Source organism: Ochotona curzoniae, unplaced genomic scaffold (genome assembly GCF_017591425.1).
Source record: "Ochotona curzoniae isolate NIBS_2020 unplaced genomic scaffold, NIBS_Ocur_1.0 contig_4612, whole genome shotgun sequence".
Lineage (NCBI taxonomy): Eukaryota > Metazoa > Chordata > Mammalia > Lagomorpha > Ochotonidae > Ochotona > Ochotona curzoniae.
Genome location: NW_024466343.1, coordinates 14,595,707 through 14,615,473, shown reverse-complemented (window position 1 = coordinate 14,615,473; position 19,767 = coordinate 14,595,707). Strand labels below are relative to the sequence as shown.

General features: G+C 40.8%; 1 protein-coding gene across 2 annotated transcripts in view; it reads left to right on the top strand.

The window, feature by feature from the left end:
* The window catches only part of DDAH1 (dimethylarginine dimethylaminohydrolase 1), a 143,609-nt gene that overhangs the window by 117,191 nt on the left and 6,651 nt on the right, over positions 1-19,767 (top strand). For both annotated transcript variants that reach the window (XM_040987381.1, XM_040987382.1), the window contains exons 3-4: positions 611-684; positions 1,782-1,901. In XM_040987381.1, coding sequence (XP_040843315.1) covers positions 611-684; positions 1,782-1,901 — 194 coding nt within the window. The remainder of the gene's footprint in view (positions 1-610; positions 685-1,781; positions 1,902-19,767) is intronic.

The following is a 19,767-nucleotide window of genomic DNA, read 5'->3' as shown; positions in this document are numbered from 1 at the left end:
GGGTGAGCTAGGAGGAAGAACTGGTACTAGAGATGCCGTAACTACTACGTTATCTTTGATATGCTCAAATCTGTTGTTTCCTAAGTACAAGTTCATTCTTTTTGTGGTAAATTAGATACAGCATTTTACTCATTTGTGTTTAGTGCAGAGGTGTTTAAATACATTCACGCTGCTTGCAGCCATCACTGCCTTGAGTCCTGGCAACCTTTTCATCTTCCCCACTGCAGCTGCCCATTAAAAACAGTTCTGTCTACCTTGTCTCTCAGCACCTGGGAACTACCATTATACTTTCTTCCTTCATGGATTATGAAAATGTTTTCCTGTAATGCCAATAGTTTGAAATCGGGTTTTTTGCAGTAGTTTTTTTTTTTTTTTTACATGGTGGGGTTTTTTGTTGTTGTTATTTGTTTGTTTTGCAGGGGGTTCCCATTTGGTTTGGGTTTTTATTTCCTCAGTAAAGCGGGTGATCTTTGTTTGTTTGTTTAATGGAGGTGTCCTGGGTCCTTTGTTTGGGGACAGAACTATGTGACTTTCAGGTCATTATTTATAGGGAAGCAGTATACACTCCCTGAGGCCACTCATTCACCATGTTCCATGACATCTATTATAGGAAGAGAATTTTTCGTGGGCCTTTCCAAGAGGACAAATCAACGAGGTGCTGAAATCCTGGCTGATACTTTTAAGGTAGGTAAGGGATGATTTATGCCTAACACAGAGTAATGATGATTTAATAAATATTCATGGACCCTTGGAATCAATATATCATGAGTAATGATATTTGTGTGTCATCAGTCTCACAAACATTTCCTAATATTCATAAATTTGTTGAGGGTCTTAGAGTTGTCTAGTTTATAGTTCTCAGTAAACAGACTTTCTTGGATTATCACAAGAGCAACAGACAAAGTTAGGCATCTTGGGCTTTCTGGTAGGGCAAAATCATATGAGCCTTTGGCAGATGTTCTTGGCACAATCAGTGGTTTCAGGGGGAAAAATCTGATTGTCTTAATTGACTCTGAAATAAAATGTGGATTTTTCAAATTGGAATCAAAGGTTACCTCCAAAGAGGTGCCTACTATATTCCAGAAACTGCCTTGATGTTACACAAACATCCCCTCATGTTCCTTTTACTATGCTGGACTTTAATAGATCAGCTTACCAAATTGCTTAGCAATGAGTACAACTGGGTTGGTGTTTAGTGCAATAAGAAACCACTTGGAATACCTGCATTCCATATCAGAGAACCTGGTTCCATTTCTAGCCCCACTCCACTTCTGACCCAGTCTCCCACCAAAACACAGCCTGGAAAGCAGCTGATCAAGGTACCAGTGTTCGAGTCTGTGTTGTCCGTACAGGAGACCTGGACTAACTTCTAGGATCCTGGCTTCAACTACCTTTCCTAGGCCAAGTTGAAGGCATTTGAGCAGTGAACCAGACAATGTAAGACTTCTTTGTCTCTCTGCTTTTTGAGTAAAATGAAAATAAACGACCAAAAAAAGTCAAAGAAATATAGCCCTCAAGAAATTCTCTGAGAAGAAACAAATCTCCAGCAGAGGCTGTTTATGCAGGATATTCAAACACACCAGCCCAGAGCAGCCTATGCTACAGGTCACAGAAACAACAGAGCTTTAATTGGAAACAGTAAAACTTCTGGACCCTAGGTTTCCTCCAGACAGCCTTGTCTTGCCCACAGAGTATGTTCAGTTCAGGCAGGTTTCGTAGCAGTTTTATTAGTGTTATTCTGCAGCATCAAACTGGTTTGTTTTGTTTTGCGAACTGTATAGGACTATGCGGTCTCCACAGTCCCGGTGGTTGATTCCCTGCATCTGAAGAGTTTCTGCAGCATGGCTGGGCCAAATCTGATTGCCATTGGGTCCAGTGAACCTGCGCAGAAGGCCCTCAAGGTAAGTATGAGACTGTATTCCTTCTCAGTGCTCTGCCTGCCACAGGACTTTCCCAGTCCTCTCTGGTGGTGGTCAGCAGGCAGGACTGGTAGGGAAACAATGTCCTGGCACTTGAGGTTTGTTTGATGTACAATACTGTGGTGCCACATTCGTTAGGAACAGGAACACTAAAGTCTGGTGAGCCATTTAGTCACACACCATGTTCTTTGAAAGGCTATGACTGAGAATAATAAACTTCAAACTCCTTATACTCATGAGGGGCTGGAAGAAAGAGGACACACTAGCCAATAACCTGCCTCATAATGCTTTCTCTCTGAAGTGAAGGAGCTGGTCCACAAAGGTGTGTCATAATGTTCTTATCCATAACTGAGCTATTTCCTAATTATCTTTCTGAAATTCATGATTCAGAAAGACCTTCAGAGTTTAACTTCTCATTTTTATTTGGAATAATGACGTTTTAGGACAGTCTCCCCATTTGGTAAAGGAGAACAGGAAAGCCCTAAAAAATGATAACTGGCCCAAGCCACACAGCCAGAGCAAGAGCAAAATCCCAGATAAGAAGAAAATTTTTCACGTTAAAGTACTCTCCATTTCAGAGATGCTTTCCTTCTATGTACCTTCAGGCCTGGAAGGTGTCTAGACACTGGCAAGAACAAAGACTCTGTCTTTCCCGGCCACTATGATCCTTTGTGGTAGTAGCAGGCTCTTCTTAAATACCTAGTGAATGGATGAGCAAATGATTTAGGTGCTGTTGTCTCCATTTTGTTGATGAGAAAACTAAATCAAGTGACTTATACCAGGCCTCAAGGTCAAAGCTAAATAGTAGACTGGAACTGCAGTTTGCTTCCTCTTTTGTGGCCCTGCATGTCAGCATGTGTGACTTGCTCAAGGACGACATCCAGAAACTCCTGATAGACAAAAATAACAAATCTGTGTGCACCAGTGTGATATTTCTTGGCTTGCCTTCCCAGGTCTTCTCTTCTTCTATGTCCATGCTAAACCTGATACTGTTTGGGAAGCAGTCATTGTGCTAAGATGAATTCTCCCCCTGCATTATCAGCACTGCTGTCAGCTAGCTCCCTTGAAATGTCTTCCTCCTCTTTCCCCAACTGTATGTCACTGTATTTCTAGGGCTTTTAGTGATTGTTGCTGAACAATCTGTCATTGCATTTGACTTCTGTCATGGTCGTTTTTTCTCCATTTCCTTTAGAGTATGTCTTTTGTTCTGCTTCATCTGGAAGATTATGTCAACTTACTGTGTGTAAAAAAAAAAAGATGATATCTTGAAAGAAAGCATATGATAGGTATTGTCATCCAGAGGTCCCAGCAACATGATTTTTGTCCTTAAGGAATGAGTGTGGTGCCAATCCATGGCAGCTGGTGTGGTCTCCATCAATTACAAGACAGGAGAAAGCTGAAACTAGCCTATACAATACCTTTGTGTGATGGGCAAATTAAAAAAACTAGCCCCTTCTGCCATGTTGGGAGATGAGGTCCCTACCTCAGTAGGTTCCCTGACTCAATAGGCCTCTAATTCAATAGTCTAGAAAACTAACGCATACCAATATAAGAGATAACACAGCACGATTAGTTAGCACTATGTTATACAAAATAAACTCTGACTACTATTCAAAGTTTAGAAGAAAAGGGAGAACTCAAGAACTGTGTATTTAGAGACAGCCTCCATGAGAAAATGGCACTAAACGTTTATTAAAGGATGGGTGGCATTTTACAGGGTGGGCTTCAATGGGAGTTTCCAGATGGGAACATAGCGTAAGTGAAAATGGATGTGGGTTTCTGGAAGTAATGCTGAAAGGGGTACACATGAGATCTGAGGAGATAGAAGCTTAAAAGTGAGGACAATAGGATGATCACTGTGAAGCAGGAGTTTGGGCGCCCACCAAGTCCCCTAGTAGAAGGCTTCCTATTACTTCGGAGAGATTGTAGCAGCATTCCTTTGGCAGAAAGCATCTTGGAGAGTAGGGCCCTGCTGTCAGAAAAGAGGACTATCGATGGCATAGCAGAAGCCAAACCCCAAATCCTTTGATTGGCTTAGCCACTCACTCCTGTTTCTCCATTATCTCCACATTTTTTTAGTTTTTCAGACCTCTGTCATTTCAGAGCATCCTGTGAGGGCTTTATAATCCGCCTTCCTGAAGAGTCCATTTGAGTCAGTGTTAATAATGATGTTCATTCTCAACTTGAAACCTTCTGTCTCAGAAGCTATTAATAATTCTCACAGGCGAGAAAGACATTCTTTGGAGATCATATTTTCCATCAGCAAATCTGCTGCCTGAACCGTGGGCCCGTGGAGCTGGCGAATGCCCACCTGCCATGTTCCTAGCATCAAAGGTGTCCTCTTACCTTATAGTTAAGGCAGGAGGACAAATTGATCTGGGGAATAATGAGGGCTCCCTGAGGGAATGGTCTGAGGTTGGAAATAGATGTTTTAGTGAAAATCAGATGAAGGAGAACTGAGCAGCGCATTTATCTGAGAGCAGTTTGACTGTGTTAGAACCAGCGATAGAGTTGCTAATGAGACATAAAAATTGATAGGCAGGAAGATAGATGCATAGAGACAGAGACCTTCTACACAATTTGTAAGATTATTATTCGTTTTGTTTTTCCCATTTTATGGGTGAAAGTACTGAGATCTGTTGAAAGATCCATTCCGAGTAAGATCTCAGGACTCTAGAACCAGGGTCTCTGTTCCTGCTCCATCAGCCCACCCTACTCATATTTATTCTTTTATTTTCTTTTTTAAAAAGATTTATTTATTTTTATTGCAAAGTCAGATATACAGAGAGGAGGAGAGACAGAAAGGAAGGTCTTCCATCCAATGATTCACTCCCCAAGTGATTGCAATGGCTGGTGCTGCACTGATCCGAAGCCAGGAGCCAGGAGCCTGCACCAGGTCTCCCACATGGGTGCAGGGTCCCAAGGCTTTGAGCTGACCTCAACTGCTTTCCCAGGCCACAAGTAGGGAGCTGAATGGGAAGTAGAACTGCCGGGATTAGAACCAGTGGCCATATGGGATCCAGGTGTGTTCAATGCAAAGACTTTAGCCGCTAGGCCATGGCACTGGGCCTTTCATTGTTTTTCCTATGGACAAATCCCCCTCCCCCACCCCGGTATTTTACCATTAGTTTGTTATTGCTGAATTCCCTCTCCTCTTCCCTTCTCTTTAGAACTACCCACCCCTTTCCCAAGTTGTTCTAGTATCTGGACTCTAAAAGCTCTCAAGGAAGACCTGCTTGGGTCCCAGGTATCTGTTTCTTTCCCTTGCAAACCCTGCCCCTGCAGAGAAACCCCTGGCCACTTGGTATCTCTCCAAAGGGCCCATTATTTAACTACCGGTGAACCATGCCTTTCCATGCCAAACATGGAAAGCCCCATGACTTCCTGCATCTGTCACTGGTCCCTGCTCACTGGCTTCCTTCAGCAACTGAAAGCTACTTCATGCATATTCATGTCAAACTCAGAGCCCAAGAGTTTCCGGGTAGTCTTATTGCATTTTCAACACTTTGCCATGGGTTGCAATGTATTCTTGGTTAATGAAGTGGATGCTAATGGAGGTAGTCATCATATCAGTCTAGTTTGGAGCAGATTCAGTAGTGTGTGCGTTGTCTATTCAAATGAAACCATCCATGCAGAAAGATTTTTAGCAACTCTCTGCTTAAATACCCAAAACACATTTAACATAGGGTACCGACCTAGGGAAGGAAGAACAAATGATACATTGCTGTGTTTTACCAATAATATTGCCAAGCTGCTGGAGAGTGGGTGATTTTGAACAAACTCTTTAAAATATTTAATACCAAATTTGATCCTAGAAAACACTATTATTTAATCAAAATGAGTCTCTACTGCATCCTGCTCTTTGTATGGTTTGTCTATCACAGATTTCATCATTCCCTTTATGGCTCTGGATAATCACCTAGATAATCCTACCTCTAGATGCTAAGAGTAATTAATTCATGGACAGGTATTAGAGCTGCTAGCACTTCTCCTGAAGGGATGTTTGCTTGCTCCTCATGAAAACTAACTGTAGCTGCTGCACACAAGCATCATTATAGCAATAGAAGCCAATCTCCAAAGACAACATATGCTGTTACTTCATTCATTTAAAGTTACAACGAAGAAAACCACCCTGTACTGGCAGCAGTGAGAATAGCAATTACTTTAAAGAGAAAAGGAATCATGGTCCAAAGGGATGCTTGGTACCATACACCTTATTCTTGATAATTTTATGGGACATACACATATCACATTATTAGAATAATAATTCTGTAACAACTCTGTCTTTGTAACTCTCAGACTGCTGAGTCTCCCTCTACATGATGCCTGGTTTTTCCACAGACTAGTCTGTTTTTAATCTTTTTAATTAAGGAAAGAAAAGGTATTATAAAGCATAAATCTGTACTATATCTCACCCTGTTCTTTGCTAGATCCATTCCAAAAACCTAGATTAATTACATGCTGTCCATCACAGGAGGACAGACTGTAATATCTGTCCTCAGGAGGGACTGCCAGTAATTCTCAGTAATGATCTTGAACCCAGTCTCCTTGGTGTCATTCAGTTCTCCAGTTAATGGGACCAGGAGAAGAGGTAGAAGGAAGAGGTAGGATGAAAAATGAAGGGAAGGAAGAAAGGAAGAAAAGTAGGGAGAAAGGAAGGGAAGACTAAGAGAAGGAAGGAAGAGCGGGGGAAAAGGAGGAGAGGGGGAAGTGATGACCTTTAGCTAAAACTCCTGAAGTTGATCAGAGCAGAGAGCTGCTGACCCAGCATTGGAGCCATATGCTGGCACACTGTGCCATCTGCTGGCTGGGCAGCAAGAGGAGCATTCCTACTGTCCTAACCCCCTACAGGGGACCGAAACCAATTCTGTCATCCTTTTGCCATCCACAGTGTTGTTAAGTGGCTCTTCTTTAATTTGTTAATAATTTGGTTCTTTTGTATCACAATTAACTACTACTTTAAAATAATTTCAATAGCAATACAAAAGGGATGTGGTGAAAAAGCCAGCACTCTATTTTGTGTCTTTGTCATATAAATGGAACTCAAGTGCAACAAGTATAATTCCCATTGACTTATAACTTTAAATTAAAATGCTCACAATGCATCTCATGAAAATGTCTTTTAGGTTTCTTATCTACTTCCTGAAATAACTAACTGCATTTATAAAATTCCGTGAATGAGAACAAGAGCTGCTTTGTGGCTGATTAAAATTGCATTGCACACAGCCTGGCTTTCTTTTGAATGACTAATGATATAATAGAGATCACTCAAAGAATATTTCCTCTTGTTTTGACTCAACTTCAGCTTTGATTATATTTCCAAAAATGTCCATGTTATTTTATAGACAGTCAGATGAAAAATGAAGACGGAAAAACCCTTAATGTGTTTGGATTTTGCATTTTCTTTTTATTGCCTGGAATTTCCTTTAATGACAGGACAGCAGCAATAGCAAAACCCAAAGACAGAATGGGAACTAACTAGTATCAACAGGGTGACTGAAATGGAAAAATAAAGGCTGCATTTTTAGTCATTGTTGTCACAGGGAATTATAGTGTGTAGCCACAATATTTTCCACTTTGGATCTCTGCTGTGAAAGGCATACTGACAGTCTCATTGTATGTTTAATTTAGTCATATTATCTGGTTGTCCATCCCAGTTGTATTCAAAGATCCACAAAACAATGACATTTGTTAATCTACCATGCCTGTATGAAGAAATTAAAATACAAAAGCAAATAGCCCCTGAGTTTGTACCAAGTGTTTATGCTCCTTCGCCTGGCAGCAGTTGCTTTATTTAACAGTATTCCCAGAGATGGATGCCAACAAGGCTTGGATTACAAAAATAAAATGTTTTGGCATGATAAGGCAATAAATAATTTCAAACTGTGAGACCGAAACGGTCATGCTGAAGCTTAGGAGTTCTCCCTAGGCAGAAAGAAGGCAGAACTGGCCAAGTGGGACAAAGGGGATAGCGATGTGCATTTTTTTTCTTTTGGGCTTGGCAGTAGGTTAAATGGGGGAGAAATTATATTGAAAGAGCAATTCATTCTACTCATTATGGAATGGAACATCTACAAGCATTCAGCTGACACTCTGGCTTGTGATTGGGGGATCCAGGCACCTGTTAGAAGCTGAGGTAAATGACCTTTTAAGGGGACTTGCAAGCCAAGATTCTTGTTTTTGAAAGGAAAAGTCTGTATGGAACCTTACATAAGTGGTTCCTAGTGAGAACTGTGGGCTGTGGTGTAAAATCATCAGAGGAGCTTTCTGAAAATATACTACTCTGGTATCTATCTCAGAAGATTCTAGAGTTCTGAGTTTGATATAGAGCCCAGGCATCTGCATTTTGTAAACTCCATTGGTGATTTGTGAAGCACAGGCCAAACTAGAGCCTTTGCCCTCAAGAATGCTTGCAACTTCCAAAAGCACTTGGTTAGAATCCTGGATGATGTGCCTGTGAAGAAGCCAACACCCATGTCATATGCAAAACAACATATTCCACATAGAGTAGCAGCAAGCATAGAGCAAACAGCCAGATTAAAGCCAAAAAGGATGGAGACTCATTACATTTTTTACCACTGAGAATTCCACATTGTATAAACATGAAATAAAATGGATTAAAATGGGAAAAACTCCTTCAATCCATTTGACATGCCATAATTCCTCCTTAAAATATTCCAAGTCACCTCAAACCACTAATGGTTACCATTTCCTGAGAACAGGAAGCTTACGAATTGACTCATGTTTCCTTATCCCTCCCCTCAGCACACACAGAAGAGCCCTAAGAACAGGACCTGACCTTGGTGTGTCAGGATTTGTGCCAAAATGAAAACAAAAATGCTAGCATTATCCTGATATTAGAGAAGCACTTTATTTGCAAAAAAAAAAAAAAAAAAAAAAAAAAAAAAAAAACACAGTTTTGTTCTACTAAAGAAACAAGTTGCCTACAGGGCCAAATGACTAATATGGCTGAGCAGAGAACTGAGGCTCTCAGTTGACAGATTTTTCAGATTTTCATTGTGGCTCCGCCTCCAGCTCTCCCTGTGTGAACCCTGTCTCTTGCATCTAGTCTCTTCTTGGAAAAAAAATCAGTCTCATTAGGAAACAAAGCATCACCCCTTCCCATTGGAAATTCTGTGACAGCCAGTTAAGGTGGAACCTGTGTCATAAACATGGGGATGTGCAATTGCTTGGTAAAAGTAACACATAATTATAAATCACCACCGGTAAGGATTGTTCCAAAGTGGGTTCCCTAGAGATTCTCAGCTACTGAGATACTATCCCATCAGCTGCTGTAGACGATGCGACATCTGCATGCCTGTCTGAAAAAAGAAAACCACAGAAGGCCAACTCCATTCTATCTTCTTTAAATTTCACATGTAACCATAAAGTTGCAAATGTAATGAATGGCATTAAAAGTTTTTGGGGGTTCGGGGGTGGAAGCAGCATGATGGCTCAGTGGCTAAATCCTTACCTTGCAAGCACCAGCATCTCATATGGGTATTGATTTGTGTCCTGGCTGTTCCTCTTCCCATCCAGGTCCCTGCTTGTGGCCTGGGAAAGCAGTGGAAGACAGCCCAAAGCCTTGGGACTCTGTACCCACATGGGAGTCCCAGAAGAAGCTCCTGGCTCCTGGCTTGAAATTGGCTCAGCTCTGACTGTTGCAGCCACTTGGGGAGTGAATCAGTGGATGGAAGACCTTTCTGTTTCTCCTTCTTTCTGTAAACATACCTTTCCAATAAAAGTTAATAAATCTTTTTTTAAGTTGATGGGCAAAAGGCTAATATTTGCTTAACCTCTTATGTTATATTGTGAGAAAGTTTATTTTAAAGATTTATATTTTTTTATTTGACAATTAGAGGAAAAAGAGAAGAAGAGAGAGAGAGGTCTTCCAGCCATTGGTTCACTCCCCAAATGGTCACACAGGACAGAGCTGGACCAATCCAAAGCCAAAAAGTCAAGAGCTTCTTCCATGCCTCCCATGTGGGTGCAGGGGCTAAAGACTTTTAGCCATTCTCCACTGCTTGCTTAGGCCATTAGCAAGGAGCTGAATTGGAAGTGGAGCTGGCAGGACACAAACCAGTGTCCATGCTCCAACCCTATGAAAAGAAAGGTTCTTTAAAGGTGATTTAAAAGAAATCACAGCTGAAGTGTGGACTTTCTCATCATGCAGCAATCATCTTTATTGAGCAACAAATATGTGAAAGATACAGTCCCAAGCAGAGGGATACTGAGATGGATGAGAAATAATCTGCACTCTCTAGACATCTCTGACTAAACTAGAGAAGCTGTAGAGAACATTATAAAGTAGATACTGTCACAGTGGAGCACAGGTAAGTACCTGGCTCAGGATCCTGCTGGGAAAGGTGATGGGAGCTCTGTAGGAGGAATGACAGGAGCAAGTGCAAAGTCTGAGTGGACCTGAATGAACAGAAGCTATGGATAGACAGAACAGGCTGTTACCAACAGGGCACCTTGGGAGCTCTCTCTTTCCTAAGCTAGAGGTGACCTGGGCAGGGAGAGGGAACTAAGGGCCATGGAGAAAGTAGTTCAACTTACACCTTGGCCAGAGGAATGATGTTTTTTTAATCTGTTCTTTTTTAGCAGAGGAGTGAAAGCTGAAGGTGGCTTCCAGAAGCTGTCTGGCTCTGTGCCAGACACAATAAAATTAGTTAGAAGCCATCCTATTGTCCAGGAATAAATGAGAAGAGGGGCTAGGTAGGTGGCCATAAAAACAAAACATGGGCAGTGTTGAGGGTGAAGCCTGTTACAGGGGGAAGATATTGCAGCTGATGGGCTTCAAAGAGAGTAAAAGGAATCAGACCAACCCTTTGATGGGTAATTACAGAATCCCTGCATTGTGCCAGGCACTGTAATAGATCCAGGGGGACAATGATGAACAAAATGACCTCAGAAATGACTACCAAAACAGGGTGTTTTGGTGAAATTTTGGGGGAAGTATCTGAACTCTGCTTGTCATCATAAACTCATTTCTCTCCAATTCCTCCAGGGAAACAAACTGTTGAAAATTAGTGAACCAAAAGATGTTTCTGGATTTCTCTGACCTAGATTCACACTTTGGGACTGGAACACTGCTAAGACATGTCCAGCAAGCAGCAGCCCTGGTCGAAATCCAATGTCTAGGCTTGTAAGACACTACGGGCATTGGCATCTACCTCCGTTTCCATTGGCAGCTGTGGAATTGGGGCTCATCCAAATTTAAAGTCTCTGTCGTTTACCCTTTTCTGTGTGTGTGTTCAAACTTCCCCTACCCCCTCCAAAAGTCATCTTAATGATGTATGGATGCCTTCCATCTCTAGCAGTGTCAGATTGTTTCCTGCCTGAGTGGATTTGGTGAAAAATTGGCAAAACCAAGCAAACAAACAGACCCAGGAGGATTTCTGCCTCGTGAGCTGAAATCATCCAGCCCAGTATGACCTGCATGATACACTAAACCACGCCAACACCAGTACCTTTGGTGTTCAAGGGATTAGGGAATGTGTCAGTTGAGCTGGAAGCAGGATGGTTGAGTTTTAGGTTACTGTTTCTCTGTGGAAATCATAAGTATTAAATGCCTTCGCTGTTGATGAGTATCCTGTTGCTTGGCGGAAGGTTAATAATAAAGAACCTGGTAAAACACAGACACTAGATTAAGACTGACATTTTAATGGTGACTTATTCTTCAGCCTCTGGGGCAATGTCTCCGCTACATCATACAAGGCTAGAATTTGGATTATCCTTAAAGATAATGACGTGGGAGGGAAACAAAGTAAAAGTAAATTTGCTACCACACTCCTGCAAATCCATCCTGCAAATTATCACTCTGCTCTTAATAATCACTTCTAATTTCAGCTTGTTTTTTTCCCTCAAGGAGTCAGATTACTCCAACAGTCTTTATGAATATTTCCAAATCATGCATGCTAAATATGTCCCCTGGATGAGACTACTGCTGCTGTTGAGTCCCCACGTTACTCATTGCCTACTCTGTCTACAGATATAAAAAGGTAGCTGTGGGGCCCGGTGCCATAGTGTAATGGTTAAGGTCCTCGCCTTGAACGTGCCCAGGATCCCATACGGGTGCTGGTTCTAATCCCGGTGGCCCCGCTTCCCATCCAGCTCCCTGCTCGAGGCCTGGGAAAGCAGTCTGGGACTGCCCAAAGCCTTAGGACCCCACACCCGCATGGGAGACCCGGAGGAGGCTCCTGGCTTCGGATTGGCGCAGTATCGGCCATTGCGCTCACTTGGAGAGTGAATCATGGGACAGAAGATCTTCCTCTCTGTCTCTCCTCTCTGTATATCTGCCTTTCCAATAAAAAAAATAAATAAATCTTTTTTTTAAAAAAAAAAGGGGGGGGTAGCTGTGGAGACAACTTACATAAGCCATTCCCTTTTGTCTCTTTCTAAAGTGAGACCAAATACAAAGCCATGAGCACATATCCAGAAGCTATCCACACAGTTCCGAACAGAGAGAGAGAAAGAGAAAGAGAGAGAGACTGTATTAGAAACTCAAGGAAAGAATGAAAGGAGCTGAATTTATTAGATTTTGTGGTTCTCAGTAAAAATCAAAATATCTTTTAAGTATAAGGATCATGTAACTGTAATCAGAATGGTCTGTGAGTGATTCTCAAACTTCGCTATATCCAAGAATCACATTTAGTATGTATATAAATGCACATCACATCCTAAGATGCTCCATGAGAAATTCTGATCCAGAAAGTCCAGGAGGGTGCCCAGAAGCCACAGCATGCTTCTGGAACAGGTAATCCTCCAACCACACTACAGTGAACACTGACTCTGTCTGGAATTCACCAGACATAACTTCCCACATTAGCATTTGAGGGCAGGGAGAGAAAATGTATCCCAAAAGTCAATTGCTATGTCCTTGCACAGAAAATGCCTCCTAAAATCATTCAAAGTAATACCATATTGAGTAAAAATAACTGGTACTTTAGGGAAATAGCTCTCGTGTGCAGGAAAATCATACATAATCATACCCTAGATTATGGAAATACAAATGCTTATGAAGTGCTAACTGTTCTCTAAAGAATAGGATCTTTTTAGTGGCAAGTGCTAACAGAGTGAAAGATTATTCATCCTGTTTTCCACATAATGCCTTTCTCTCTGCTGGTAACATTTTCACATTAAAATACAGTGTCTGCAATGAGTTCCTACTACACTAATTCTCATTAGTCACATCGACCCTCAGGGTTGAATAGAGAAGTCTGTCTTCCTTCCCAGCCCTCTAGTTCAGTGGCATGAAAACAAATGCCAAATTCTACAAGTAGAACTAGTGGCAGAAAAAAGAAAAATCAGATAAGTTTGATTCCTTTTCTGAAGCTAGTTAGGGAGAATTTGAGAAGCACCTTGGGAGAAAACTAACGCTGAGGCAAGTGGGAGATTCAGTGATGGGTACTAATTGGCATGAAGGTGGATTGGCAGTCCTACTTCGTTCTTCCTGAAAGTTCAGCTCCAACTGAGTGTGTTTTACAAAGGACACTGCATGGGGAGTCACTAAAAATGTGGAAGATGACCAGAGCATGGAGAAACTTTTTTTTTTTTTTTGCAAAATTAGCTTTATTGAGATACAATCTCCACAGAACAAAATGTATGGTTTTTGAAGTTTTAATTAATTAATTTGTTTGAGAGCTAAAATGACAGAGGAATCTGAGATCTGTTGATTGATTTGCTATACACCTTTAACAGCCAGAGCTGGGCCAAGCTGAGACACCGAGTCCAAAATGCAATCTAAGTCTGTGATGGCAGGAACCCAAATTACATGAGCCATCACCTACTGCCTCCCCAACATGTTCACAGGAAGCTAAGATAGAAGCACATGTGGTACTAAATCCCAGGCACTCTTGTATGAAATGCAAGTATCCAAGGCAGCAGTTTAAGCCCCTGAAGCACAATGAAAATCCCTTATTATGTTCAATGAGTCCTAACAAATGTCTGTCATGAACCCAGCAGGACTTTAGCCTGTGTGTTTTCAATAGTTTTTGTAGATAAAAGGCATATTTTAGAAGATCTGTTTGAATTATATAATTGTACCTTACCTCTTTTCATAAAAACAGTTCTCAAATATTGGAATTAGAAGGGGGAAATGATATAAGGGAACTGCATTGTAATATAGCAAATTAAGCCAGCACCTGTGATTTCAGGCATCCCATATAGGTGCCAGTTCCAGTCTGGCTACTCTACTTCTGATTGAGCTGTTTGCTAACACAACTGGGAAAACAGCAGAAGATGACCCAAGTGCTTGTGCCACTGCCCCTCTCATAGGAGATCCAGATGAAGTTCTTGGCTCCTGGCTTTGGCCTGACCCAACATTGACTGTCACAGCCATTTGAGAAGTAAACTAACAGGTGGAAGATGAATTTCTTGCTGTCTCTCCCTCTTCTCTCTCTGTAATTCTATCTTTCAAATGAATAAATAAATCGTTAGGGGAAAAAAAGATGATGTAAAAGAGAAAAACAAGAGCAGAAATTCAAATTGGAGCTGAGTTTAAAAATACACACCATGAATTGTCTTTGCATAGAATTGTTTTTACTCATAGAAAACTGTAATCTTAAATTTCCATTCACCCAGTGAATTATCTTTTCTGGTATGTCTCAGAAAGTCAATGAATTTTGGCTCCTATTTGGCTAATCCATTTTGTTCTGCTTCCCAATTATTTATGATATCATCTACCATCAGAGTATTTCATAATCCTCAAATATTGTCTGCCCAGAAAGAAGCAAAAATTATGTAATCTAAATTTTCTTTTAACTACTACTATGGGTCATCTTTCACTACTGGCTCAGGATCATTAGCAGGGAGCTGGATTGGAAACATAGCAACCAGGATTTGAACCAGCACACATATGGGATACCAGCATTGCAGGTGGCAGCTTTACCTACTACATATTAGTATTCCAAATTTTAAAGCTGGAGTTATCTATGGCAATATTGAGGAGATGAAAGATGACATAGGGTTACTTTCTAGGATCATCTATTTTTGTGCTGAAATCCAGGAATCATGCCTTTTAAAACCACAAAGTCTCATGAATAGGCCAGTGTTTTACTGGCACCAGCTTCTATGAGATTACAAGAACTGATTGTCAGATTTTTCAGAAGTTCTTTACAAACTGATTGTTAAATATAGTCATTATTAAAAATTAAAGTTTGGAGGTGGATATTTAACTTAGTTTTTAAGATGCCCATGTCCCATAATAGAACTCCTTGAGTTTGCTACCCAGCTCCAATTCCTGACTCCACCTTTCTCATAATGCAGACTCTGGCAGGCAGCAGTGACAGCTCAAATGGGAGACCTGTATTGAGTTCCAGGCTCCTCCCAGAACCCTGGCTTTGTCCTGGCCAAATCCCAGCCATTGTAGAAATTTGAGGAGGAGTGTGTTTGTTCATGGCTATATGTGCTTGTCTCTCAAGTAAAGAAAAACATATTTAGAAAATAAGTTATGTACACTTAAAATTAAATTGTCATATTAAAGACAGAAGTAACAAGCATTTGACATTCATCACATCCTAACAATGCTGCTACATCTTGCATTTGTGTGTCTCTTGGTGGTGATTTGTAACTGTCATGTGCTCTGGAACATTTTTTCCCAGCTTCACATTTGGTGGTATCATGTTGGCAGCTCAAAACTGGCCACTGCAGCAGTATTTCCAGCACAATAAGCAACAAATGCTAGAAATCATTGCCTAGACAGAGAGGTGGAAAAAAATTGATAACAAAGGTTAAAATGGAAAATGTATGACATATGTAGCCATTATATTTGAGGGAATGTTATGAAATACTCTTCCAGTATGCAAAAGTTCAAAGAAGTCACTCCTACATCACTATCAAGTTTCACTTTCATATGTCTTCATTGTTTCAGTTGCCTTTTATTATGGGAATTGTCTTATTTTTCAGATTGATTTATTTGAAAGGCAGAAGGAAGAGACAGGAGAAGTGATTAAGAGAAAAAAAAAGAGAGAACTCTTCTATTTGCTAGTTCACTCTCCAAAGTCCTACAGCATTGAGGCCTGGACAAGGCCTAAGCCAGGAATTCCACGCCAGTCCCCAATATGGGTGGGAGGAACCCAGCTCCCAAGGCCATCACCTGCTGCCTTCTTAGGTGCAAAGAGTAGGAAGCTGGATTGGACGCAGAGTGGCTAGGACTCCAATTGGCCCTCAGTATGGAATGAGAGTATCCCAAGCAGTGACTAAGTCTTCTGTGCCACAGCATCCGACCATGTTTCACATGCTTTTCTCATTAGTGCAAACGAAACTACCAACTAACAACCACATTGAAGTTACCCTGATCTGTTCTTTGTCTCTGTGGGTTAACATGAATGTACAAGCTCTGCAAAAATCAGCACAATCAGACATGTGAGAGCCAATTGAAAAATCTAACTTCTAGTGAAGGATATGAAGTGTTTTATTACTAAGTGTTTTATTACCAGCCTTTATATCAGTAAATTTTGTAATAGACTTATGTGAATAAATAGTGAATACATTTTCCCCTATGTTTACCAGCACACCCCTGCTTAGAACTGAAGCTCTCCAAGCACTGAACAAGTGTGGAAGACTTTTTAAAACTCTTCAGGGAAGTGTAATTGGAAAGTAATGTTATTGGAGGCTCCAATGATGATTTTATTTCTCCTCTACAGGGGGGAAAAAGAATGCCAGACATGGGCACAGAACCTTCTGTAAATCTCCACAAATGGTCAAGTAGACATTGAAGGACTCAGAGCAAAGTATTCACAATTACTGCAAATATACATATATATTTAAAATATACATATATATATGGTTTGATGCATGCCTACTAATGAGACAGCCAAAAAATCATGTGCTCACATGGAGACTATGTAAGCTGTTCTCAGGTCCTGGGCATGGCAGCCATGCATGCATTTTTGGTGTGAATGATCTGAATTTCTTTCCTCTCCACCATGGAAATCAAACACTAGTCAGTGATTTCACCAACAGATATTCCCAACTTTTTGTCCCTGCTGTCTGTGCCCTCTGCCTCAAGCCCCAAAAAGCTATTTTTGTCCATAGGAGAGTTTGAGGCTTTCTTGGTCTTCCCCAGAGGCCACTGTTTCAGAAGATTTCTCCAGAAATGGTTGATGTGACTGCAGTTGTCGATCAACAATAGAAGAAGTTTATCTTCCACACACTCATGAAGTTTGTGTGAACTGTGCAAAAACAGCAGCTCCAAATACAGGAAATAATTTGTGAAGAAAAAGGTAATTGACTTTGAAAGGAATATTTGGCAACAAAAGTATTCCCAGACTAGAAAGAGCCAGGCAACCTCATTCTCAGGCTCTGCACAGCTCAGCAATTCAGAGAGGAAGTTTAGATCATGTCTTTCAATATGATCTGTAGAAAGGCTAAAAAACATGAAAATATGGTCTCATTTCTAGAATATTATCCACAGTTATAAGTCTCAATCTTAAGAGAATTGATACCTTATACATTATTTCATACTGTCGGGCCCTCATTAAGCCCTTAATGGATATATGAATAAACAAATGAATGGTTTTTGGATATCCAGTAGCAATTAAGAATGTATTTTGGCATCATACACATATATTGCATCTCTATATATTCTATAAACAACTGCCTTTACTATTATTTCAGTTTTGATATGTTGAGGTACATATATATGAGTACATCATAGGGCATCAATTATAAGCCAAATATGTGTTTTGAACATTTTCTAAAGATGTCTAAATAGCTACCTTTGCTTCCATATTTGGCCAATAAATCCTAAATTGTGTCAAACAACTTTCCTTGGAATTTTTTTCACATACTTGCTGTAATAAACGGTATGAGTAAGAAACGAGAGAATGGAATTGCATTCCAGTCTTTTGGATGAGAAAATTCCCAGAAGTGTTGGGAACTACCGGAAATGCCTGTTTGTGAATACAGCTAACCATGCAGATCCTCTTGGGCTGTGAGCCAGATAGTTCCCACTCTGTTTGGTGACAGCTCTCTTCTGTGGAGTAAGGCCAGTTCCACCATGTCCACATCTGTGGAGCAGACCATGGTGACAAAGCAGCCAACATGATCCTGAGCCCTTTCCTTTCTATGGCCACTAGCCTGCTTCATTGAAGAGGTGCCTATGATAAAAGTGAGGTTGACTTTCTTTTTCACAGCCTGCAGGTCCTTCCCATCCTTATCCAAATTTAATATGGGTTTTCTTTTCCTGAAGGTAGAACATATGACTATGTTCTCTCCTTATCTCATCCCCATCTCACTGCCATAGCCCTAATCCAAAGATAGTACTGTAGAAAAGTTGTTCAGTTGAATCCCAGCGCAAATTGTATCCAATGCCAGTAATAACTTTGCATAAAATTATTTTGCACCAAATTGAAAAAACATGTGAAACAGAAGTTGCTCACTTCTCCCTAAGTCTTATAGAACTTGTGTACATTATTCACTTAAGTCCATGTTTCTCAGGATATGGAATAGTGCACAATAAAAAGAGGATTTCGTGTAGAGGGATTAGCTGCACTCTCCTTTGTATTCCAGCTTGGTGCCCAGGGAGAAGCAGGAAGTACAGTTGCACAGGATGAAAGGACACTTTACAAAGAGCTTTGGAATGGCACCACCTGTTCCGGACTTTTTAGGGAAGAAAACTGTGGAAACATAGAACTGAATAGCCCAACAGCTGCATTCCAGTGATATTTGGAAGAATGCTCATCTCTCAACTAAGGCACTACGCATCTTCCAAGGGGAAATGAAACCGTGTTCCTTTCTCAGCTGTACCATGGCTCAGTTCTTGGGAGCCTTGCACCAGGCCAGTGCCGACCTCACAGGGACAGGGTGAAGGCCACATCCCTGAAGCTCTCCCATTGCAGTCTGAATGGCAGGTGCCCTGTATTATGCGTATCCACACATCTTCTGAACTCAGCTAGAAATAAGTGACAAGCTATCTCATGATCCTAATTCTAACCTGTAAGAAATAAAAATGATCCCTTTAACAGAAATAAAGAAACCTATTCTTCATTCCACCACACACACACACACACACACACACACACACACACACTGAGCTTAATATAAGCACCTTTCGTTTGGGGGGCATTTCGAATGTGGGAGAATATATCTCGTTTATTATCTGTAATTAGCCACTTCCCAAATCCTTTTCATTTAGAAAGACTATGCCTAATATAGCTGCTATAATTTTTTTTTTCTTTCCACAATTAACCAGAACCACTGTCTGCTGTAATGGGTCCTGTTCCTTATTCAATGTCATTTCTTTTGGCACATTTAAAAATCTGTCTTAAAGTGAATAACCATGGGGCTTTGATAAATTAATTGAGAAGTGTCTCCTGAGGTGGCTTTAGTGGTTTTATTGAGGCATTTATTTTAAGAGTAACTCTCAGTAGAATTTATCACTGAATTACTACATATATTCTCAGCATTAAATTACTCCCCCACTAAAGATAACATGATTCTTTTACTGTCTGTAATCAAAAGAAAAAGAAACTATCCTAAAACAATTCTGGGCTGGGTACTGGCCCTGATGTCAGTAATTTTATGACTGTCACTACCAGCAGCTGTAAATTACAACTCGAAGGCACAGAGAGGGAGAAAACAGCGATGAGAGTCAAGGATGGTAGAGGAGACTTGCAGTTAGAATCTCAAATGTCATTAACAATAAATCAGTTAGAAATTGGGGTCTAGGAAAAGGACTGTCCCATTTTGGAGGTGAGGGTGGAAGGTGGGGACAGAACCCGCAGACAGCTAGAACCCAAGCAGGGCATCATAGGAAAGGAAATCTGGTCTCCCACAAATCTTCATTACTCCAGTAAAGCTTGGTACTTTCTGAAGTAGCCACAACCTTGAAGATTTTCTTGCT